Source organism: Magnolia sinica, chromosome 19 (assembly GCF_029962835.1).
Source record: "Magnolia sinica isolate HGM2019 chromosome 19, MsV1, whole genome shotgun sequence".
In the NCBI taxonomy this organism is placed as follows: Eukaryota; Viridiplantae; Streptophyta; class Magnoliopsida; order Magnoliales; family Magnoliaceae; genus Magnolia; species Magnolia sinica.
The window spans coordinates 66,042,818-66,065,788 of record NC_080591.1 but is presented as its reverse complement, the minus strand read 5'-3'; the positions used below and the strand labels follow the sequence as shown (position 1 = coordinate 66,065,788).

Below are 22,971 nucleotides of genomic sequence, written 5' to 3'. Positions count from 1 at the left end.
TTAAGTTTGTTCAGTCCACCCTTAATATCCACTGTCCATCATATAGCCCAACCTTTAATGTGGGGCCTTCATTATGTAAGGTGCACCTTGGCCCTTTCTATGTGAACCGTCCATTGTGTGGTGTCTGCCTTCAATGTGAACCATTCACCTCACGAGGCCCACCTTAGATGTGGACCATCCATCATGCGGGCCCCACCTTGGATGTGGGTCGTCCATCATGTGGACCCACCTTTAATACGGACCGTCCATTATGAACGGCCCAACTTTAAAGTGGGCTGTCCATGGCCCCACAGTGGATGTGGGGCATTCATTTTTAGGGGCTAACCTTCAATGTAAACTGTCCTCATGTGGGACTACCTTTATATGGGTGTCATGTGGGGCCCACCAGTGTTGTTGTTCATCATGTGAGCCTACCTTTAATATTCATTGCCCGTCATGTGGAGCCCACCTTTGATGTGGACTGTCCATCATGTGGCCACACCTTTGATGTGGGTCTTCCATCTTGGGGCTCACCATCAAAATAAATTGTCCATCATGTGGGTCATACCTTTAAAGTCCACCTCCTGTGGAGTCTACCTTCAATGTGGACAATCCATTGTGTGGGCCCCACCTTTGATATGGGCCATCAATCCATTGTGTAGGCCCTACCTTTGATATGGGCCATCGATCATGCAGAGCCTGCCTTGGATGTGGGCCATTCATCGTTAAGGGCAGACCTTTGATGTGGACTGTCCATTACGTAGGGTCCACCTTGATGTGGTAATCCATCATGTCATCATATGGTGCCCACCTTCAATGTTGGTCCTCACCTTTGGTGTGGATTGACCATCACGTGGACCCCTCCTTCAATGTGGGTGTGGGTTTTCTATCATGTGGGGCCCACTTTGGATGTGGGCCATTCGTCATTCAGGGCTTACTTTTGATGTGGACAATTCACTGTGTGGGCCCGAGCTTTGATTTGGACTGCCCATCATGTGGGGCCTTGATTGGTATGGACCACCCATCACATGAGAGAGATATAAATAGACAAGTAAGAAGTTGAAAAGAAAGAAAAAACATGTAAGAGCCCTAAGTTAAAAAAGAGAAAAATTAAAAAAAACAGGAATAAAAGAAGAAAAAGAAATGTCATGTAGCCAAGAATTTAACTTGCTCACTTCCACACCGTAAGCAAGGTTCTTAACCAGCAGTCTATGAAAAGTTGGTTGTTAGGATAACAGGCACATTAGTCTAGTCAGTTTGACACAAGGAAGGTTGTGATGAGGTCGATCACCTTTATCTCAAGGATAACTACTCCAAATCCACGAAGCTTGTATGGACTCCTCACAAAGATTTTTCAAATACACGAGGGATGAAAACATAAATAATTTCTAATAATTCAAAATAGATTGATGATAAAAAAATGAAATTACAATCCTTCAAATAGTGAATTCAAACCTAGGACGAAGTTTTAGACTCAAACTCAAACTCTTTAAAAATGTGACTTACTATAAATATACTATTTATAGACATTTATGACTCCTACTAGGCTAATTTAGTGTAACCACATATTCTCCTAATTTTTCTAAGCCATTTTCATATTGGGCGCGACTCTTAAAATTCAAGGGATCAAAAGTTATGATTGAATTAGAACTTACTATTTATAGTAAAAATGAAATTAAAAGAGACTTTACACCATTGATATGATGGAATCTTACAAATCCTGCAATGGCAACCTAGCATATCAGGGTTGGTTGGCTAAAGTAGCTTCTCCTATCCAAAATCATATATGATACGTCGAAAAATTTATTCCAGTTTGTGAGATACGACTGTTTTAAGGCTTTGACAGTCCTGATCACTTTCGCCTCTGATTGGGCCTTCTCTTATCCATTTTGGCCATGAAAGTGTCCACGACCTGCTCTACATCACATTTGCACTTAATGACATGGCCTTGCGTTTGTTTGATATCAAAATGAGTTCACAACCAGTGGCGTGCTTGAGTAGTATATTAGAAAGGTTGTCATAGTACTGGATAACTATCATAGTGTTTGCTAGCTATAAATGGGTGCTTACATTAGTATAGAAGTGTTGCACAAAATGTTCAATTGTCACATTGTATAGGATCAATATCGAGTGGTGCTTTTTGGTCTTAAGAAAAAGAGTATTCCATTCTTTCATTTAAGAAAAATTAAAAAAAGAAAAAAGAAAAAAGAAAAACTCATGTTCCAAATGAATAAATTCATACTCGAAAAGTATTATCAGTCTCATGATGAGGGTGGTGTTTGCTAAATTATCCTATAGATCTTTTGATGTATGTAAAGTGGGGTTCTAAAAAAAGGCAATACCTCTATGTTAATGGGTCTTTCAAAAGGCAAACTATGTATGCCTACAAAGGATGCCTTAAAGCTTTTGGCATCTTCTTCTTGATGCTGTGCCTTGACTCTCTCTCTCTCTCTCTCTCTCTCTCTCTCTCTCTCTCTCTCTCTCTCTTACTTAATCTTTTGATTTTTATTCTATCCCACGCATCACTCGTTTTTAGATCCATACTTAGGAGTCTATGAGATGAGATTCAATCTTTCATACAAAAGGCTACACCATTGTTTATTAATTTGTTCCTCTTAAAAATCACTTAATCCGTAGGATGTCCATATTTTAATAGAAAAGAAGACCATATCATTTATCCTAATGGTCCATCATGTGGGCCCTGGATCACTCTAACTAGGATCTCCTGATTAGCAATGGCTAAGAAAATGGAGAGCCTGGCTTGGTGAAAGTGGAAAAAAAAAGGTATGATAATTGATCTAGTTGTCCACCCTGTGAACCCCTCCTTTTTCTTAATAAGCTTCATTTTAACAATACGGGTGAATATGAATTTGTCAATGCAGGGTATCCAAACATACCTAGTGTTTGTGCCGTCTGTCGGAGTTGGTATTACCATGCTAAAGTTAAAGCATTCGGGACCTCATATCAGTTACTCAATGATATTCTATAAGTTGATGAGAGCTGTCCTTTATTAACAAAATGATGAGTTGCCCAAAGAACTTGCTCCTGACTTGGATAAAGATGAAGGAAAACTAAGGACAGATCAAGTTGTTGGAAGTTCATCACGATTTCGTTGCGTTACTTTACAATGTGGAGCTATAGGAGAGTTGTAAGAATCCGTTATAGACAAGATGTGGCAGTCTTATATTAACAGGGATAATGCTTCTAGTGCTAGTTGAAATATATGTTAAACATTAAACAGTTGGTACATATAAAACATTCGGTTCATTTTTTCTTGATGGTTCTTCAAGTGAAGCTAAAGAATCTTTTTAGCTTCAGTTTTCTCGAAATGAGGCTAAATCAAAATTTTAGCCTCCATTGTTTCCAACTGAGACTAAATCTAAATTTTAGCCTCGGTTGCCTCCAATTGAAGCTAAATCTATTTTTAACCTCGGTTCTCAACAACCGAGGCTAAAGCTTTAGCCACGGGAGTTGTAGTCTCAGTTTAGCTAACTGAGGCAAAACCGAGACTAAAGATGGATTTAACCTTTGTTGGCATCAAACCATCGATTGAACAGTCAAAAATAAAATTTGTAAAATGTCCAAAATTCAATTCCAAGAAATGAACAGCTTAATTTTGCTAATTTTGGTTGGTCAGATTGATCAGCTAGCTACTCAGGAACAAGGTTTAAAGTATCTTCCAGAACCAGTACGTATTGATACATACCAGTATCGTCCATAAAAGATATGGCTGTATCGACCCGAAACAGCCCAATACAGAGCTGTATCGGTGGTGAACGATGCAATAACTGGTACACCGATTTTAAACCTTGCTGATCTTCTCTGTCGTCTGTCCATCAAAATTCAATCTGTCACTATCAAAAAGGCATCGCCTTGCTGACTTCTCTTGTTTGGCTGCAACATGCCTTGCTGACTTCTCTTGTTTGGCTGCAACAGGAGAATAAAACAGGAAAAAAAAACTATAAAAATAAGTCTGAAATGAACAGCCAAACACAGCCTCACCTTTCCCCTCAAAAAATAAAAATAAAAAATCACACACATTCTCAAACAACAGACCTTTCACAGTGCAAAGTTTCAGTTATGTCTCTTCTTTACCTTCATCTCCAACCCTGTACTATTTGGAGTTCATTTCAGATTCTACGTAAGTCTAACAATGTAAATTCTTTTTTAATAGGTAATGAGAAAATAAGTCTGACAGATACATATTAATATCTGTATTTTTTGCAGACTAACAAAATCAAGTTAAAACCATTGAAGTATTTATATTTGGTTAAATATAATACTTCAATGTTCATGTATGTGTTCATATAGGAGCTTGCTAGTTGATAGACCCTTCCACTTCCTGACATTATTAGAACAGATGTTTCCCAAACCTTCACAGAAGTTGGACGAAACCATGGCAAGAACCAAGGAAGTTATATGTTCACACACAGTCTACTGGCCAGAGAATCAAAGAATCAATAAGCTCACATATATCCACTATATCAACATTGTGGTTGGTTAGGATTCCCTGGACATTTCATCACAAGACCTTGCTATTAGGGGTATGCCTCTGAAGTCCAAACTGGTAAGAATAGGCCTGGTTCAATTTCCCTTGACAGATTGATCCCTTCTTTAGTCTGTGGATGTGGCTTCTATATTCATTATCCAAAATTCTACATGAAAATTGGTATATGATCATAATTTTGTCTCGCTTGTTGGAAGGGGATTCAACCACAACAGTAGAAACTGCAGAGAACTAAAGAGTATTGCAACAAATGACGTGCAGAAATACATTTACCATTGACAGCTTAAGTATCAGAAACATTGGTCAAATTTTGAATGGAGAATGAAAAATTATAAATTAAACCATGGTTAATTTAATAACAAATGGCAACCAGCCACCTGTAACAGTAGACTGCTTCCTTAATGTCATTGGGGCAATCCCTGAAATAACAAATTGGAAAACATACATCAGATGATACAACCTGCTGAGCAAGCCATTCGTCCCTTTTATGCATCATATCGTTCCTTTGAAACATTCCCAAAGGAAGTACCATTTACTGTATCTCCTATTAGATTGAAGAACATGCAGCTATCTCAAAATCGTGAGACTAGAACTTGACTTAATTCCTTATCGGAAATGGAATGTGAATTCATGAATGTATATTAGAATCTAAAAAAGAACCAAGTAAAGATATTATGTGATTACATCGACAACGAAGTTGAGGCAAAAAACTGTAACTAACAACAAATAGAAACAAGAATGTAAGGTTTACCAGTAACACTCCGAAAATTAAAGTCAGAAAGTCCTTTTCCCACTGAATTTTGCCAAATTGCTTCTAAAGCTCGAATAATTGGAGATACATCTATTCCACTAGCAAGGAAACCAAGCCTCGTGAAATCATTTTCCATCTCAACATAGTCCTCATTTACCGCATGGACAACAGCATCGATCAAAATTTGTTTATTTCGCTGGCACCAGAAAAGAAAAAGTTACCATTAGATACTCTGAATATATCTCATGAGATGCAATTGTAGCAAAAGATTATCCAAGGTAATGCAACCTTGGATAATCTAAATATCTACTGATAGATTAGAAAAGAAAAAGTTACCATTGGATACTCTGAATATATCTCATCGATCAAAATTTGTTTATTAGCAGTTCATTGTTATATTTAAGCTCAAACTTCCAACTTCCTATTTTTCTTTAACTCTTATCAAAATAAGAACAGCATGAGGTATAAAAAAAATTTAAAAAAAAAAAAAAAACAAACAAACAAACAAAAGAATTCTACTGACAGATTAGAAAGACAAACAACTCCTCTTCCTCTAATTTCATAAATTAACAGCATGCCCCAAATTTGTAAAGCAGAGAAACAACACTATCAGCGTCACATCTTCTTTTTTTTGAGTTTTGTTGAGTTGAATCGACTTGACCAAGTTACCTGTCCAGACAGAGTCACATCTTTTTCTTTTCTTTTTTTACTTTCTTTCTTGAGTCTTGATGAACTGATCAAATCGACTAGAGATTTTTCAAGTTTCCAAATAGAGGTACAAAAAGACAATGATTAGTCAACCAAAGATTGGAAAAAATGGCTGCTAAAATCAGAGCAAAAGGTATTTAATACCCACCTCCATGGAAATTATATTAAGGAATTAAAAGTAGAGTGATCTATTTCACAGGTTGAAGCCAAAAGACATTTACAAACCTGGGAACCATGCTGATCACAAATAACCAATATGGGGACAAGGAAACAATTTGTTATGATAATTTGAGCATCATCATGAGGAGCTTGCAATAGTTGAGCAAAGGCCTGTAAAATAATCAATATAAGAGTTTTTTTTAAGGGTAGTACAAGTCCTCTTTCTCCTCATAATCATTGAAAGCTTACATTGCAACCGACAGAGTATCAAGATTGATTATGCGCCCTAACTCAACAGGGATCCACCCTTTGAAATTGTTCGATGAGAAGTTTCTGCAGTTTAAAAGAAAATATAGATTGGTAAAAATATAAATATACTAATGAAAGCATGTGCACTTAATAACTGCAAGCCTCTGTACAAAGACATCATTGTAAATTAGAATATGTTCACAAATGACTGGCCCATCTCTAATATCTTTTGGTTAAGACTTCCAGATATGTTAGACTCTCCAGCTTTAGGAATTCAGATGGAATGGAACCATTCAATATTTGCCATGCACAATTCAAACAACTCCAGCTATCCAAGCTCGGCCGGAATGCTACCAACCAGTTCATTGTTGTTCAATTTCCTGTAGAAGGAAACTATCAGAAATAATTTACACACAAATATCCCCGAAATGGAAATTTTATTTTAAAGTAAGAACCTTCACAGATAGCTTAGCTTGGACATGTTCCCCAGTTCAGGTGGAATTAGCCCAGTGAGCTTGTTACTATGTAGGTACCTGGGAAGAATAAACAGGAAACACCATGACCAATGATGAAGAAAATCCCTGTTGCATGAATACTGAAGCTATGAAATAAATATCATGAAATCTAACAATTCTTGCTGACATTTTTCTGAAAACATAGAAAACAGAAATAAATAAATAAATAAAATAGGGTTTTAGATAGCATGGCCAAAAAACAAAAAACCACATTTTCCTTTCTGGTATGGAAAGAAAATGCAGTAAAATGAAATGAAACTAAATCTCAGAAAAGAACATCAAAGCATCTGATTTATTAGACAAAATGCTTGTTGAATTTCCACTTCTCTGAAAATTCACCTGATGCAGCATTGCTTAAAAAAAGGCCAAAACCCTAATTTCCAAACAAATCACATCAGAGTCGAAGAGAGATCTCCGAAAGGGGCCAATCTCAGAAACTCCAAAGCAAATTCCTACAAATCAAACCACAACTCATACACAATACGCAAAAAATAAAACCTTTGGGATTTCTCCCACATCTACCGCATCCAAAACCTAACTCTCCCCGACGAAATCAAAAGCGATTTCCAGAAACTCAGCAATTCCGGCAAAAACACACAAAATGCAGGAAAAAAAAGGCACAAGACTGAATTTTCTGAAACTTTTTCCCACCAAACGCATCAAAACCCAACCATTCCTACCAAAAAAAAAAAACCCTAGCGATTCCCACCACAATTTTGAGAGGAACCGACACTCCAAGAGCCACGAACCCTAGCGATTCCCTTCTTCAATCAGTGACGAATGGTCGAAGAAATGGGAAGAAATGCCAGATTGCACGGTGAATAACAAAGATCGAAGGGAGATTCGTACGTACCTGGCGATGTCGAGATCGATTGAAGATCAGATCTTCGATTTTTACATTTTTTTCATCTTCCTTTCTTTTTCTTGCTTCGATCTCTCCCTCCCTCTCTCTCTCTCTCCTTTTTCTTTTCTTCTTTTCATTTTTCTGGTTTGGCTCGGGTAAAAACCCACCGATGGCGAGTCTCTCGCTCTCTCTCACCAAGGTGCTCACGGTGAGTAGACCTTTGGCCTCTGTTCTAGGCAACTGAAGCTAAAAAGCAGGGCGATTCTGAGCTCGGTACTGGCGGAGGCCCCACGGGCCACTGAGGGGACACTGTGATGTGTTACTTTTATCCACACTGTCTGTCCATTTTTCTATATCATTTTAAAATACTGGATAAAAAATAAGGCAAAAGAAAGGCTTAAGTGGACCACACCATAAGAAGAAGCAGTACTAAGAACGCCCACCATTGAAACCTTCGTAGGGTCCACCATGCCATTTATTTTCCATCCAACCTGTTGATACGGTCATATATACCTGGATGAAGTGAAAAAATAAATATCATACTGATCTATAACTCTATAACTTCTGTGGCCCTGAGAATTTTTCAATGGTAGGAATTTAATCCCCACTGTGTGGTCCATTTAAGACTAGAAGCTGTCTTATTTTTTGTCTAGTGTTCTAAATTGATATGAAAAAAAATAGATGAACAGTGTGGGTAGAAGTCATAGATCACGGTGGCCGCTCGATGGCCCGTGGGGCCTCTGCCTATCCCGATAAGTAGACTTTTGGCGTCGATTCTATGCAAATGAGGTAAAATAGTAAACTAACTGAGGCTAAAAGGTAGAATTTTGGCCTCGGTTTCTATGGAGCTGAGGCTAAAAGGTAGACTTTTGGCCTCGGTTCTTATGCAACTGAGGCTAAAAGGTAGACTTTTTGCCTCGGTTCTTATGCAACTGAGGCTAAAAGGTAGACTTTTCGCCTCGGTTCCTATGCAAGGGAGACTAAAAGGTAGACTTTTCGCCTCGGTTCCTATAGAACTAAGGCTAAAAGGTAGACTTTTCGCCTCGGTTCATATGCAACTGAGGCTAAAAGGTAGACTTTTCACCTCGGTTCCTATGTAACTGAGGCGGTTCCTATGCAATTGAGGCTAAAAAGTAGACTTTTCGCCTCGGTTCCTATACAAGTGAGACAAAAAGGTAGACTTTTTGCCTCGGTTCCTATGTAACTGAGGCTAAAAGGTAGACTTTTTGCCTCGGTTCCTATGCAACTGAGGTTAAATGTTCATTTTTCGCCTCAATTCCTATGTAACTAAGGCTAAAAAGTAGACTTTTCGCCTCTGTTGCTAAGGAACTGAGGCTAAAAGTTCATTATTCGGGACCTCATATCAGTTACTCAATGATATTCTATAAGTTGATGAGAGCTGTCCTTTATTAACAAAATGATAAGTTGCCCAAAGAACTTGCTCCTGACTTGGATAAAGATGAAGGAAAACTAAGGACAGATCAAGTTGTTGGAAGTTCATCACGATTTCGTTGCGTTACTTTACAATGTGGAGCTATAGGAGAGTTGTAAGAATCCGTTATAGACAAGATGTGGCAGTCTTATATTAACAGGGATAATGCTTCTAGTGCTAGTTGAAATATATGTTAAACATTAAACAGTTGGTACATATAAAACATTCGGTTCATTTTTTCTTGATGGTTCAACACTTGGGTGATGGATATTGCTTTGAATATTAGGTTCTTCTTCTTCTTCTTCTTGTTTTTTTTTTTTTTTTACCTTTTGCTAATGTTGAAGAGAAATTTGAGACTTTTTTATAGCCTTATTGACATTTGCTATTCTCAATATAGCTGTAATCATCGTAAAATAATCATATTCACAAAACTCTAGTCACATGGTGGGCTGTATGTGTGTGAAAAGGGACCAACAGTCTCTTGAATTAGCATTCCTCTCTCTAGATAAACAACACGTTGGGGTCCAAAATTAGTCCACCCATATCAGGTGACCAAGGAAATTTCATGTCTTATTTGGGCAAAATGTGGGTATATCCTATTGTTATTATTAATGGCTGATGCCTGTATTTGAAATAGAGCCATCAAATCTTTAGTATTTCCTCTATTCAATGTGGATTATTTAATCTACATTTCTTTTTAACCATGTATTTGCGTGCTAGAATGGAGAAGATTAGAGTGAGCGGGTCGAAGTGATTTTTTGGGCATGGTCCATCCATGATGGGATTGTAGGTCAATGCATGGCTTGGATAAACTAATAAGGCTAATAAGTCAATGGCTTGGATAAACTAAAATTGATATATACCCATTCCGGGGACTAATGAAATTTAGCTTGGGTAAAATGTCTCCCATCATATTGTTATTATTAGTGGCCAAGTGCCTGCCTGTATGATTGGAACAAGGAGCTTCCCATTTCTGCAACTGGCTTGTACATGTGGGGTCTATGAATGATTTGCCATTCACCATAATGGACCCATCATGGATGGACCACACTTCCCAAGAGTTGACTGGTCCAGGGGATTTTCCAGGTATGGTCCATCCATGATGGGCCAATAGGTCAATGGCATAGATATATGGACCACGAGTTTCATCCAATATTATTCTAAGTTGTTTAATGCATGGTCCTAATTGATGGTCCACTTGATAGATCCAATATGCATAGATCAAAACCTATCCACAGTCAAGAAAATCTCTGTACATATTGAAATTTACTTTTAGAGTTGTGCACACGTGGGGCCTACAGCACGCTCTAATGAAGTCACCCTTACGATACATTTTCCATATATGTGCCTGTATACACATATGTATGTATATATATACATGTATGAGGCTAACTCGCATAGTCGACCTCATATATATACATAAGCAAACCTGAACTATGTACTTGGTGGCGTCCTATGCACACACATCACACATACATTACACACGTGTGAGTACGTGCACTTGCATGCACATACACATATCAGACATATATACATTACACTCACACATATCGCACATGCATGCATTACGCAAACATGCACATGAATGTATGTATGGACTTAGGAAGCAAGATCCTCTTAACGGCAAAACATGGGCTATGAAAGGCCCTTTGGAAAGGCCCATTTACTTGGTGGTGTTCAGCACATACGGCCCACGCACGGTTTTAATATTATTTTCAAATGTGGAAGAGAGGATGTTTTATCAATCCAAGTTGGTATGGATTGAGGTTCCTTCAAATAGGGGTGGTAATGGGTCTGTTCATCTGCAGATCAACTGAACCAATCTGCTTTTGTGGTGCATTCCATATAAGCTAAATGGGTAATGGGTTGGGCTTGGTCTGAACCTTATAGGACCTCACCAGGCACGATCCACCCATATAGGTTACCAATTGGTTGGGCTTAGGGCTGTACAGGAACTGAGTTAGCTCGGTTAGTTCGCTCGACTTGACTCGAAAAAGCTCGATTTGACTCAGTTTGAAACTGAGTTCGAGCCGAGTCGAGCTGATTTTTTGAGCTTGAAAAAATTTCAAACAGAGTTTGAGCTTGCCTGAGCTCGACTCAACTCAAATCGAACTCCGATCGAACCAATTTGGTGACTCGGTTACTTTGATATTGATGTTGCTCACCAAGTGTTTGATGAAATGACTCAATGAAGTGTCAGCTGGTGGCAAGGAAGGTATGCATATGAAACAAATACCATTTTTTTTTAAAATTTTGATCTTGCCTACAAGGTGTTTGATGAAATACCTATAAAACTGCTGCTGATGTTTTACATACAGAGAGAATTTGAAGGTACAGTCTATGTGTTTGTGAAAATGCTGCATAGGCAAACTCAGCTTGATCTTGGCTCGAACTCGGCTTGAACTAGCCCAAGTTGCTGACTGAACCGAGCTGAGCTAGCTAATCAGGCTTGAGGACCGAGCCGAGCCGAGTTTAAGATGGAGTCAGCTAGTGGCTGAGCTGAAGCTCGACTTGGTTCAACTCATGTGCACCTCTAGTTGGGCTGGATGATCCAATCCATCCCAAAACCTAAAATAAAATAAAGAAAAGTACACAGATACACCTATCTACACACACGTATATGTTGTCTATGTTAGGTCGTGTATAACCTTTATAAAGGTCGTTTGGCACCTTGGATTTTGGGGGGATTTGAGGGGTTTCAAATCCCCTGGCACCATAAAGTAACCGGGGGTTTCAAATCCCCACAAACAGGGGATTTGAAATCTACGTTGAAAGCTTGGATTACATCTAAAATCTTTTCAAGAGTTGCATATGTAACATATGTGTCACTAGACTATTAATTTATTGGACACATGACCCACTAATGATATCCCAAAATAATTAGATTATCGATTGCATCACTGTAATTACTTTAAGGGCCTTTTTGGTTTTCCAATCTCATGTGAAATGCAAAGTAAATGAGCTATCATTATCATTGTTGTTTGTTTAACTAAGAATTATAGCTCGTAAATTGAGAGGCAAATACACACTTGTAAAGGAAATAGGTAAAGTAAATTGTAATTATTACAATTTTCACATTATAAAATTTTCATTTTTACAATAATTTCTGAGTGAAACGAAAAATGTAGCAAAATCATCATTGCAGTCAAATGTAAACGATCACACCACACCACACAATCACAAGAGTAAATAATCCATTTACAGCCATTTACCATTGTAATTAGGAAACCAAACAGGCCCTAATAGGATGCTTAGCGCCGTCCAAACATTGTCCATGTAAATCAACGGTTAAAAATCGTTGGTTAGTCACTCGGACGTGATCTTGTGCTTGTGGCCCATTCAAGACTTGAAATTTCATCATTTTCGGGAAAATTATATATTTCAGCGGGCTTATTACAATCATTGTGTCAAACATTACATGCATATAGGGCTGTACACGAACCGGGCTAGCACGATTAACTTGCTTGACTTGGCCCGACCTGGAACTGAGTTCGGGCCGGGACGGGCTATTTTCTTCAGCCTGATTTTTGGGACTTTGCTTCATCTACAAAGGGATGGCGGCGTTTATATATATATATATATATATATATATATATCCTAAATACTTATCCTAATCATTTGAGACAAAGAAGTGAGAACGTCGTCCGTCCCTTTGTTAATGGAGCAGGCCCGAACTCGCCCGATTGCTGACCGGGCCGAGTTCGGGCTGGAGGGTTGAGCCTAGTTCGACTTGAATCGACTCGTGTATACCCCTACATGCATACAATATTAGAGATATTAAAGTTAATTTAGTAATTAAATTCAAACCCTAATAAATATACTATGCATAGCTACTTTTGAATTAAAGTTAATTCTAAATATGGGGTGCCAAACACAATAACAGGATTTCAATTCAAAGGGCTCCGAATTCAGTATTCCAAATCCACGCTCCCAAACGGGCCCTAATGTCATATTCCATTGCTAAATCTAAATTGGGTCATGGTTGGATGGTTTGGGGTCAGTTGAGCCTGACCCATTAACAATTAAATAGGTTGTGGCAGGGCCACCTTGCTGAATTTTCAAGTAGGTTGGATAATAGGATAGTCGGCCATGGGTGGGTTGTGTTTGATCCAGAATTTTGGACAATTTAGTAAATAGGTTGGGCTTGGGTTGACCCTGTCCCGGTCAGAACCTGACCCACTTCCATCCATAACGTTACATACAACCTTATGTTTTTCAAAGAAATGGGAAGTACCTGGGAAATAGTAATTATTACAACTTTACTGCGTTTGAAAATTCATGGGGATTTGTGCCTTTAAAATTGGTTCAAAAGATGTGATTTAAAATTTTGAACTGCAAGGTAATGCGAATGATATATCCATTCCGTCAGTCTGTTTTATTACAATATTTTGGAGCATGAGACAAAAAAAAAAAGCGGATCCAACACTCAAGTGGCCCACGCCAAAAGAAACAATGGCCCTGCAAAGTTTTTAACGGTAAGTATTCGATTCCCTTTTTTGTATGACGTGGTCCAATTGAGTATTGTATATGCCTCAAATTTAAACTCATGCTGTGAATTCAACTGGAATAATGGATGAACGGTGTAGATAAGCGAAATACATCACAATGGGACCCACAGATATTTTGTAATATTCTTGATTTTCGTGTTAAAAAGTAAGTAGGCAAATCAGATAAGTTGTAAATGTAGAGGGAAGTAATTATTGCGTTTTTACACTGCATTTACCATTTCACCGGAAAATCAAACACGCCCAAGGAAACGGATTGGCTACTCCCCCGCCACTAGCCCATGGCGGATGGTCCGTTTCCCATCCCTTAAATTTTTTTTATTTTTATTTTTATACTTTTTAAATTTTTATTTAGTTTTGCATGCACCATGGCCCTTGCGTAGGACCTAGGATAACCCGTACAATATGTTTCGTGTGACTATTCACCTATATGTGGGGCTCACATCATGCCATATGTGAGACATCCACTCCGTCCATGTGGTCAGAACCCATATTTCAAAAATCGAAATGATCACCAGGATAGAAAACTCAGATTGGCTACACAACGGAAACAATGTAAATTTTGTACCTAAAACCTTTATGTTTACACCATGCGGCCCATTTGAATTGTTGATCAGGCTGTTTTTTTTTTTCCTTAATTCATTCTAGTATCCGATGAACAGGTTTAATGAAATATACATACCTTCGTAACCATACAAAGGAACTCATGGCTGACGTTAGACACCCACTGTTCTCTGTGGTGTGGACCCATATGAACTTTTGATTTATGAGCTTTATCCAAATGTACTAGAATCGATGGTTAGAACCTGATAGGCGGAATGGATTTCACACTATGTGTAATAAAACATGTTTTGTAGAGGAATCAAGGAACTGTAGTGTACATGTGTGAGTACTCCCGAGGTGTACTTACTTTTCACGTACTTTCAAGTAAGCCACGCGGATTCCGATGACTGGCTTGTGGCGCGTTGACCGATCTTCGTAAAACGGAAAGAGATGCTCCCTTCTATCCTTTAGGAGAAATTTACGACTGTGGACCCCACCTTTTATCCAGCGGTTTTTTTGAAGCAATACAAACTTAGAATACGCAGTTGGACCTCCTCGTACGGAGTCGGAATATCAGGACGAAAATACCCCTCCTCCTGACGGAAACGGATTCGGTACTCCCCCTGCCACCAGCTAATGGTGGACTGTCGGCGTTCTGTGAGCTCCACCATGATGTATGCTTTTCATCCATGTCGTCCATACATTTTTCCACATCATTTTATGGTATGAGACCAAAAATGAGGTACATCCAAATCTCAAGTGTACCACGTTACAGGAAACAGTGTTGAATGAGCGTCAACCACTAGAAACCATTAGAGGGCCATAAAAATTTTGGATGAACTTGATTTTTGTTTTTTCCCTTCATCTATGCCTGTATGAACTAATCAACAGATTAGATGTCAATTAAACAGTTCATTGGGCCTTAGGAGAAATTTAATTGTCAATATCCAATCAATATTATCTTCTTGTTGTGTGGTCCACCTGAGATTTATATCCCTCTCATTTTTTGGACGAAGGACTAAAATGAACTGAAAAAATGGATGAACGGAATGGATGAAACACATACATCATGGTGGGGCTCATAGACCACCGACCACAGCCATTGGGTGGTGGCAGGGTGAGTAGCCAATCCGTTTCCTTTCCTTTAAACCCCTGTTGCTTTCACTCCCTTCTCAAAATAACAGTCTTTCACTCCTTTTCAACGATAAACCGACGCACGGAGGTTATTCTTCTCATTTTCCTCGTCGAATCTTAGTGAATCATGTAGATATCATCATTCTACATTTGCCATTTTCTTTCTTGGCTGGGGTTACGTGAAATCCCATGAAGTGGCTGCATTTGCAATCCTTGAGAAGGTTGAAAATATTCCCTCACTCCAAAGCACCTCTCTTCAACCTACATTTGACCTGTACTACGGTAGTCGGTGGTACAAATATTTTTAAAAAATGCTCGGCTCGTACAATTGCATTGCATGCGAAGTTCGGTCAATTCCATGTATTAGGCTTACTCAATTTCATGTGTTAGGCTTAGTTAATTTTATGTGTTGATCGGTCCAATCCATGTGGAACTCGCTCAATTCCATTTGAAGCTCACTCAATTCCATGTTAGAGGTCACTTGATCTCATGCTATGCTCGCTGAATTTCATGTTTATCCTGCTCAATTTCATGCTAGCATCGCTCAATTTAATGTTAGCCCAACTTAATTTCATGGTAGGTAAGATAAGGTCAATTTAATGTTTGCTTCGATAAATTTCATGCCAGGATCAGTCAATTTAGGGCCCGTTTGGCCGGGCGGATTGGAAGGGATTGAATGGTACTAAGGTGGATGACATGGATTTCTAGGTAATGATGGTGTTGTCAGTGGATTGTCTTGAGATCCATGGGATTCCTCTATCCCTGGATTGCTATATCCAGTCTGTTTGGCACGCCCGACCAATCCCGGGATTAAACCTTCCCATCCCTTCCAATCCCTCCAACCAAACACGTCCCAGGCAAATTTGAACGGACTAGGGTGGATTGGATGGGATTTAAAGGTAATGATGGTGTGGTCAGTGGATTGTCTTAAGATCCATGGGATTGGGATCAGATTACCGACCCTGTTTGGCACGCCCGGCCAATCCCGGGATTTAACTTCCAATCCCTTCCAGTGCCATCCAATCCCTTCCAATCCGACCTGTCAAATGGGCCCTTAATGTTTGCCCAGCTTAATTTCATGCCTAGATAAGATAAGTTCAATTTAATGTTTGCCTCGATAAATTTCATGCTAGTATCGCTCAATTTAATATTTGCCCAGCTCAATTTCATGATAGATAAGGTCAATTTAATGTTTGCCTCGATAAATTTCATGCTAGGATTGCTCAATTTAATGTTTGCCTAGCTCAATATCATGCTATGCTCGCTCGATTTAATTTTTGCCCCGCTCAATATCATGCTATGCCAGCTCGATTTAATGTTTGCCCCGCTGAATATGATGTTATGCTCGCTCGATTCAATCTTTGCCCCACTGAATATCATACTATGCTCACTCGATTTAATGTTTGCCCAGCTCAATATCATGCTATGCTCGCTCGAAATATCATTTGCCCAGCTCAATAATGCTATGGCCGCTCGATTTAATGTTTGCTTTCATAGCTGAATTTATAGTTTGTCCCGCTCGATTTTCAGTTCGTCCCGATCAATATCTAGTTTGCCGGATTTTTTGGATTTTCTGTTGAATTTTGTAGTTTGCCCCCTCCATTTCTAGTTTGTCCGCTCAATTTTCATGTTTGCTTTGCTCAATTTTAGTTTGCCCCGCTGATTTTCTAGTTTACCCTGCTGAGTTTCATGTTGGCCCCGCTCAATTCCATGTTTCCCCAGCTCAATTTCTAGTTTGCCCCGCTCAATTCCATGTTTCCCTAGCTCAATTTCTAGTTTGCCCCACTCATATTTCCAATGTATGAGCTTTGGTTGTATATTTGATGCTAGCTCAATGAATTTATTGATGTACTTATTTGATGCTAGCAACGGTCAATTTAATGCAAATTGATGCGCATGTGTTAGACTTAATCAAATTTATGCGTTAGGCTTATTGAATTTGATGCGTTGATGGGGATTACATACACTCAATTTAATGTTTGCTTGCATAGCTTAATTAATAGTTTGCCCCACATAATTCTATGCTATGCTCGTTGAATTCCATTTCGCTCAATTTCATATTTGCCCTGTTAAATCTCATGCTTACCCCCTGCTGAATTTCATATTTGCCCTGCTCAATTTGTACGTTGTCTTGCTCATTTTTCCAGTTTGCCCCGCTCAATGTCATGTTAGATTGCCTTACTCAATTTAATAAAATACGATACGAAATCATTCGTAGAAGGCCTAATCCATATAAGCTCTGGTTGTTTACATGAAAATTTAACGCGTTGCTTATTCTTTATTTCCTTAAGCTTTGTATCATTCTCATCTATAAGGGAAAGCGAGTTTTCGGTCTTTTATTATTTTATTGAGTTTTGTCTTATGGGAAGCTTCCGTTGTTTAACGATTTATTGATAATTTGTCATTGTATTGAATTTTGCAGATAATGGCTACGAGAATCATCTGTTGCTATGGCGGGGAGTTAGAATGTGAAAACAAGCAATGGACGTACACGAGTGGAAGTACGAAAACTATTTCGCTAGATGTTGATACTACGTACGAGGAACTTCTATCCAGAATGTACAGGATTATTAAGAGAACACCAACAGATTGTGATATTCAGATGAAAGTTTTGTATCCCTGCTCCAATAAATCAATCCCTCCAACCGTACTTGAGGACGACGATGATGTCAAAGTGTTCCTGGCAACACAGTTGGAGCATTCGAAAAAGTTCATCCCTTTAGTCATCGAGACAATCGAACACATTAATATGACATCACACGTTGACAGTGTGGCAGAAGAGCATGGCGTGGAATTTGAATATAAGCCAAATCCATTACAAGTAGTAGGAACAAATGATCAACTGTCCGAGCCGCCCCAAACATCAAAATTTGTGAGTACCCAAGCCTGCGGTGCACGTGACATTGACCTCATTTGTGATTGCATGACACCGCCTCTAGCAACAACAGCAGATCTGCCGTCATCATCCACAGCCCGAAGATACATCAGTCCTGAAAGCAACATCCCACATCCAAACCTTCCCGAAACAACAAACTTCAACACCCGTCAAGTTCCTGTGCCGTTTGATGATGCTGCATTCACTAATGCAGCAATGCTGGAATATACGGATTCGTTGAGTGAATCGATCGAGATAGCCGTTGGGCAAACATTTAAGGACAAGAGTCGGTGTCAGCATGTTTTGAGCCAATTTTCCCTTCAAAATAAATTTCAGTATAGGGTATTGTACTCAAATTCTAGGAGATTTACGGTTGTATGCTTCGAAGAAAGATGCGAATGGAGGGTTCATGCATCACGCGTGGGTGATTCAGGAATTTTCAAGATACGGACTTATACGCCAAATCACACGTGTGGCATGTCATGGATGAGGAGTGATCACCGGCAAGCAAGCAGTAAGTTAGCATGTGATTTGGTTGTTAGCCGCATAGAGCAACGCCTAGGGTTGAGGCCACGTGATATTATCTTCGCCATGCAAGAGAAGTATAATATTGTTATCAGTTATAGGAAGGCATGGGCAGCCAAGGAGCTTGCAATCAATCAGGTGATGGGGTCTTATGAAGACTCCTACAATCAACTCCCCTTGTATTTACATGAATTGAGGACGGTCAACCCAGGGAAATACGTCATGTTCATCGGATTATGTAATGTCCATCCGTTTTCATCGCAATATGTATACACCAAAGCCCCATATGTGGAAGGGAACCTAGACATTGAGGGTGGACACCTAGACATTCAGCGGGACAAACCTGAAATTGAACGGGGCAAACTAGAAGATCAGCGGGGGAGACTAGAAGATCAGCGGGGCAAACTAGAAGATCAGCGGGGCAAACTAGAAGATCAGTGGGGGAGACTAGAAGATCAGCGGGGGAGACTAGAAGATCAGCGGGGCAAACTCAACAAATAATTTCGTAGCTTGAGCCGAAAAAATCTAAACATATCCAATGTTCAAATGGACCACACCACATGAAATTTTGAGTTGAACTTCTAATGTTGATCATTTCTTAGGGCCACAGAAGTTTTGGTTCAAGCTTACAATTGTGTTTTCTATTAATCCATATATGTATGATCTTGTGAATAGGTTTGATAACAAACACACATCACTGTTGGGCCGGCTATGGTTTCGGTGGTAGAAATCATTATGCCCACTCTTTCCCACGGTATGATCCACTTGATCTTTTGATATGCTTCAATCTGGGGGCTAGACCCCTCAAAATAAATGAAGAATCGGATGGACTGTGTGGATATATTACATACATTCATTGTGGGCCCAACTGAGTTTACAGAGTACAATGGGAACGTACTACTAACTCAGTACGCAATCCGATTACGCTTGCTACGCCCCATGATGGTGTTTTATTTGTAATACGTCATGTTCATCGGATTATGTAATGTCCATCCGTTTTCATCGCAATATGTATACACTAAAGCCCCATATGTGGAAGGGAACCTAGACATTGAGGGTGGACACCTAGACATTCAGCGAGACAAACCTGAAATTGAACGGGGCAAACTAGAAGATCAGCGGGGGAGACTAGAAGATCAGCGGGGCAAACTAGAAGATCAGCGGGGGAGACTAGAAGATCAGCGGGGCAAACTCAACAAATAATTTCGTAGCTTGAGCCGAAAAAATCTAAACATATCCAATGTTCAAATGGACCACACCACATGAAATTTTGAGTTGAACTTCTAATGTTGATCATTTCTTAGGGCCACAGAAGTTTTGGTTCAAGCTTACAATTGTGTTTTCTATTAATCCATATATGTATGATCTTGTGAATAGGTTTGATAACAAACACACATCACTGTTGGGCCGGCTATGGTTTCGGTGGTAGAAATCATTATGCCCACTCTTTCCCACGGTATGATCCACTTGATCTTTTGATATGCTTCAATCTGGGGGCTAGACCCCTCAAAATAAATGAAGAATCGGATGGACTGTGTGGATATATTACATACATTCATTGTGGGCCCAACTGAGTTTACAGAGTACAATGGGAACGTACTACTAACTCAGTACGCAATCCGATTACGCTTGCTACGCCCCATGATGGTGTTTTATTTGTAATACGTCATGTTCATCGGATTATGTAATGTCCATCCGTTTTCATCGCAATATGTATACACCAAAGCCCCATATGTGGAAGGGAACCTAGACATTGAGGGTGGACACCTAGACATTCAGCGGGACAAACCTGAAATTGAACGGGGCAAACTAGAAGATTAGCGGGGGAGACTAGAAGATCAGCAGGGCAAACTAGAAGATCAGCGGGGCAAACTAGAAGTTCAGCTGGGCAAACTCAACAAATAATTTCGTAGCTTGAGCCGAAAAATCTAAACATATCCAATATTCAAATGGACCACACCACATGAAATTTTGAGTTGAACTTCTAATGTTGATCATTTCTTAGGGGTCATAGAAGTTTTGGTTCAAGCTTACAATTGTGTTTTCTATTAATCCATATATGTATGATCTTGTGAATAGGTTTGATAACAAACAAACATCACTGTTGGGCCGGCTATGGTTTCGGCGGTAGAAATCATTATGCCCACTGTTTCCCATGGTATGATCCACTTGATCTTTTGATATGCTTCGATTTGGGGGCTAGAGCCCTCAAAATAAATGAAAAAACGGATGGACGGTGTGGATATATTACATACATTCATTGTGGGCCCAACTGAGTTTACATAGTACAATGGGAACGTACTACTAACTCAGTACGCAATCCGATTACGCTTGCTACGCCCTATGATGGTGTTTTATTTGTAATACATCATGTTCATTGGATTATGTAATGTCCATCCGTTTTCATCGCAATATGTATACACCAAAGCCCCATATGTGGAAGGGAACCTAGACATTGAGGGTGGACATCTAGACATTTAGCCCGACAAACCTAAAATTGAACGGGGCAAACTAGAAGATCAGCGGGGGAGACTAGAAGATCAGCGGGGCAAACTCAACAAATAATTTCGTAGCTTGAGCCGAAAAATCTAAACATATCCAATGTTCAAATGGACCACACCACATGAAATTTTGAGTTGAACTTCTAATGTTGATCATTTCTTAGGGGCCACAGAAGTTTTGGTTCAAGCTTACAATTGTGTTTTCTATTAATCCATATATGTATGATCTTGTGAATAGGTTTGATAACAAACAAACATCACTGTTGGGCCGGCTATGGTTTCGGTGGTAGAAATCATTATGCCCACTCTTTCCCACGGTATGATCCACTTGATCTTTTGATATGCTTCGATTTGGGGGCTAGACCCCTCAAAATAAATGAAAAAATGGATGGACGGTGTGGATATATTACATACATTCATTGTGGGCCCAACTGAGTTTACATAGTACAATGGGAACGTACTACTAACTCAGTACGCAATCCGATTACGCTTGCTACGCCCCATGATGGTGTTTTATTTGTAATACATCATGTTCATCGGATTATGTAATGTCCATCCGTTTTCATCGCAATATGTATACACCAAAGCCCCATATGTGGAAGGGAACCTAGACATTGAGGGAGGACACCTAGACATTCAGTGGGACAAACTAGAAGATCAGCGGGGCAAACTAGAAGATCAGCGAGGGAAACTAGAAGATCAGCGGGGCAAACTAGAAGATCAGCGGGGGAGACTAGAAGATCAGCGGGGCAAACTAGAAGATCAGCGGGGCAAACTAGAAAATCAGCGGGGCAAACAGAAAAATCAGCGGGAGAATTTTGAAAATCAACGGGGCAAACATGAAAATCAGTGGGGCAAACTTAACAAATAATTTCGTGGCTGGAGCTGAAAATTTTAAACATATCCAATGTTGAAATGGAATGTTGAAATTGACCACACCACATGAAATTTTGAATTGAACTTCTAATGGTGATCGTTTCTTAGGGGCCACAGAAGTTTTGGATCAAGCTTATAATTGTGTTTTCTATTAATCCATATATGTATGATCTTATGAATAGGTTTGATAACAAACAAACATCAATGTTTGGCCAACTATGGTTTCGGCGGTGAAAATCATTATGCCCACTGTTTCCCGTGGTATGATCCATTTGATTTTTTGATATGCTTCAATTTGGGGCTCAACCCCTTAAAATAGATACGTTAACGGATGGACAGCATGAATAGTAAATTCAATGTGGGCCCAACTGAGTTTAAAATATAAAAGGGAAACGGATTGGCTACTCCCCCTGACACCAGCCACGGAGCTGGTGGTCGGTGCTCTATGAGCCCCACCATGATGTATGTATTTCATCCATTCCGTTCATCCATTTTTAAATATCATTTTAGGTTTTAATCCCAAAAATGAGAGGGATATAAATCTCAGGTGGACCACACCACAAGAAAACAATAGTGATTGGAAATCCATCATTTAAGTCCTCCTAGGCCCACTGTACTGTTTGTTTGACATCCAATATGTTGATTAGGTCATAAATATCCAGATGAAGGGAAAAAAACAAAGATCAACTTGATCCAATACTTTTATGGCCCCAAAAAGTTTTTAATGGTCGAAGTTCATTTAACATTGTTTCCTGTAATGTGGTCCCCTTGAGACTGATATATATCTCATTTTTTGTTTATTACTATAAATTGATCTAGAAAAATAGATGGACGGAATGGATGAAAAACATACATTATTATGGGGCCC

The 22,971-nt window shown here is 39.3% G+C and overlaps 1 protein-coding gene across 5 annotated transcripts; it reads right to left on the bottom strand.

The window, feature by feature from the left end:
• Positions 1 to 3,528: 3,528 nt before the first annotated feature.
• On the bottom strand, positions 3,529 to 7,960 carry LOC131235416 (protein ACTIVITY OF BC1 COMPLEX KINASE 1, chloroplastic-like). Of its 5 annotated transcripts, none has more exons than XM_058232597.1 (4): positions 7,722 to 7,957; positions 7,208 to 7,544; positions 5,238 to 5,433; positions 3,529 to 3,873 (listed from the first exon to the last, which is right to left on the bottom strand). In XM_058232597.1, exons 2-4 carry the CDS (start codon positions 7,217 to 7,219, stop codon positions 3,782 to 3,784), a joined length of 300 nt encoding a protein of 99 aa, XP_058088580.1. In that variant the 5' UTR covers positions 7,220 to 7,544; positions 7,722 to 7,957; the 3' UTR covers positions 3,529 to 3,781. The 5 variants fall into 5 exon arrangements, 2 of the variants coding, with proteins under 2 accessions (XP_058088580.1, XP_058088581.1); XM_058232598.1 differs by having other exon boundaries at positions 7,208 to 7,320; XR_009166119.1 differs by lacking the exons at positions 3,529 to 3,873; positions 5,238 to 5,433 and adding exons at positions 6,597 to 6,733; positions 6,809 to 6,886 and having other exon boundaries at positions 7,722 to 7,960.
• Between the last annotated feature and the right edge of the window lie 15,011 nt (positions 7,961 to 22,971).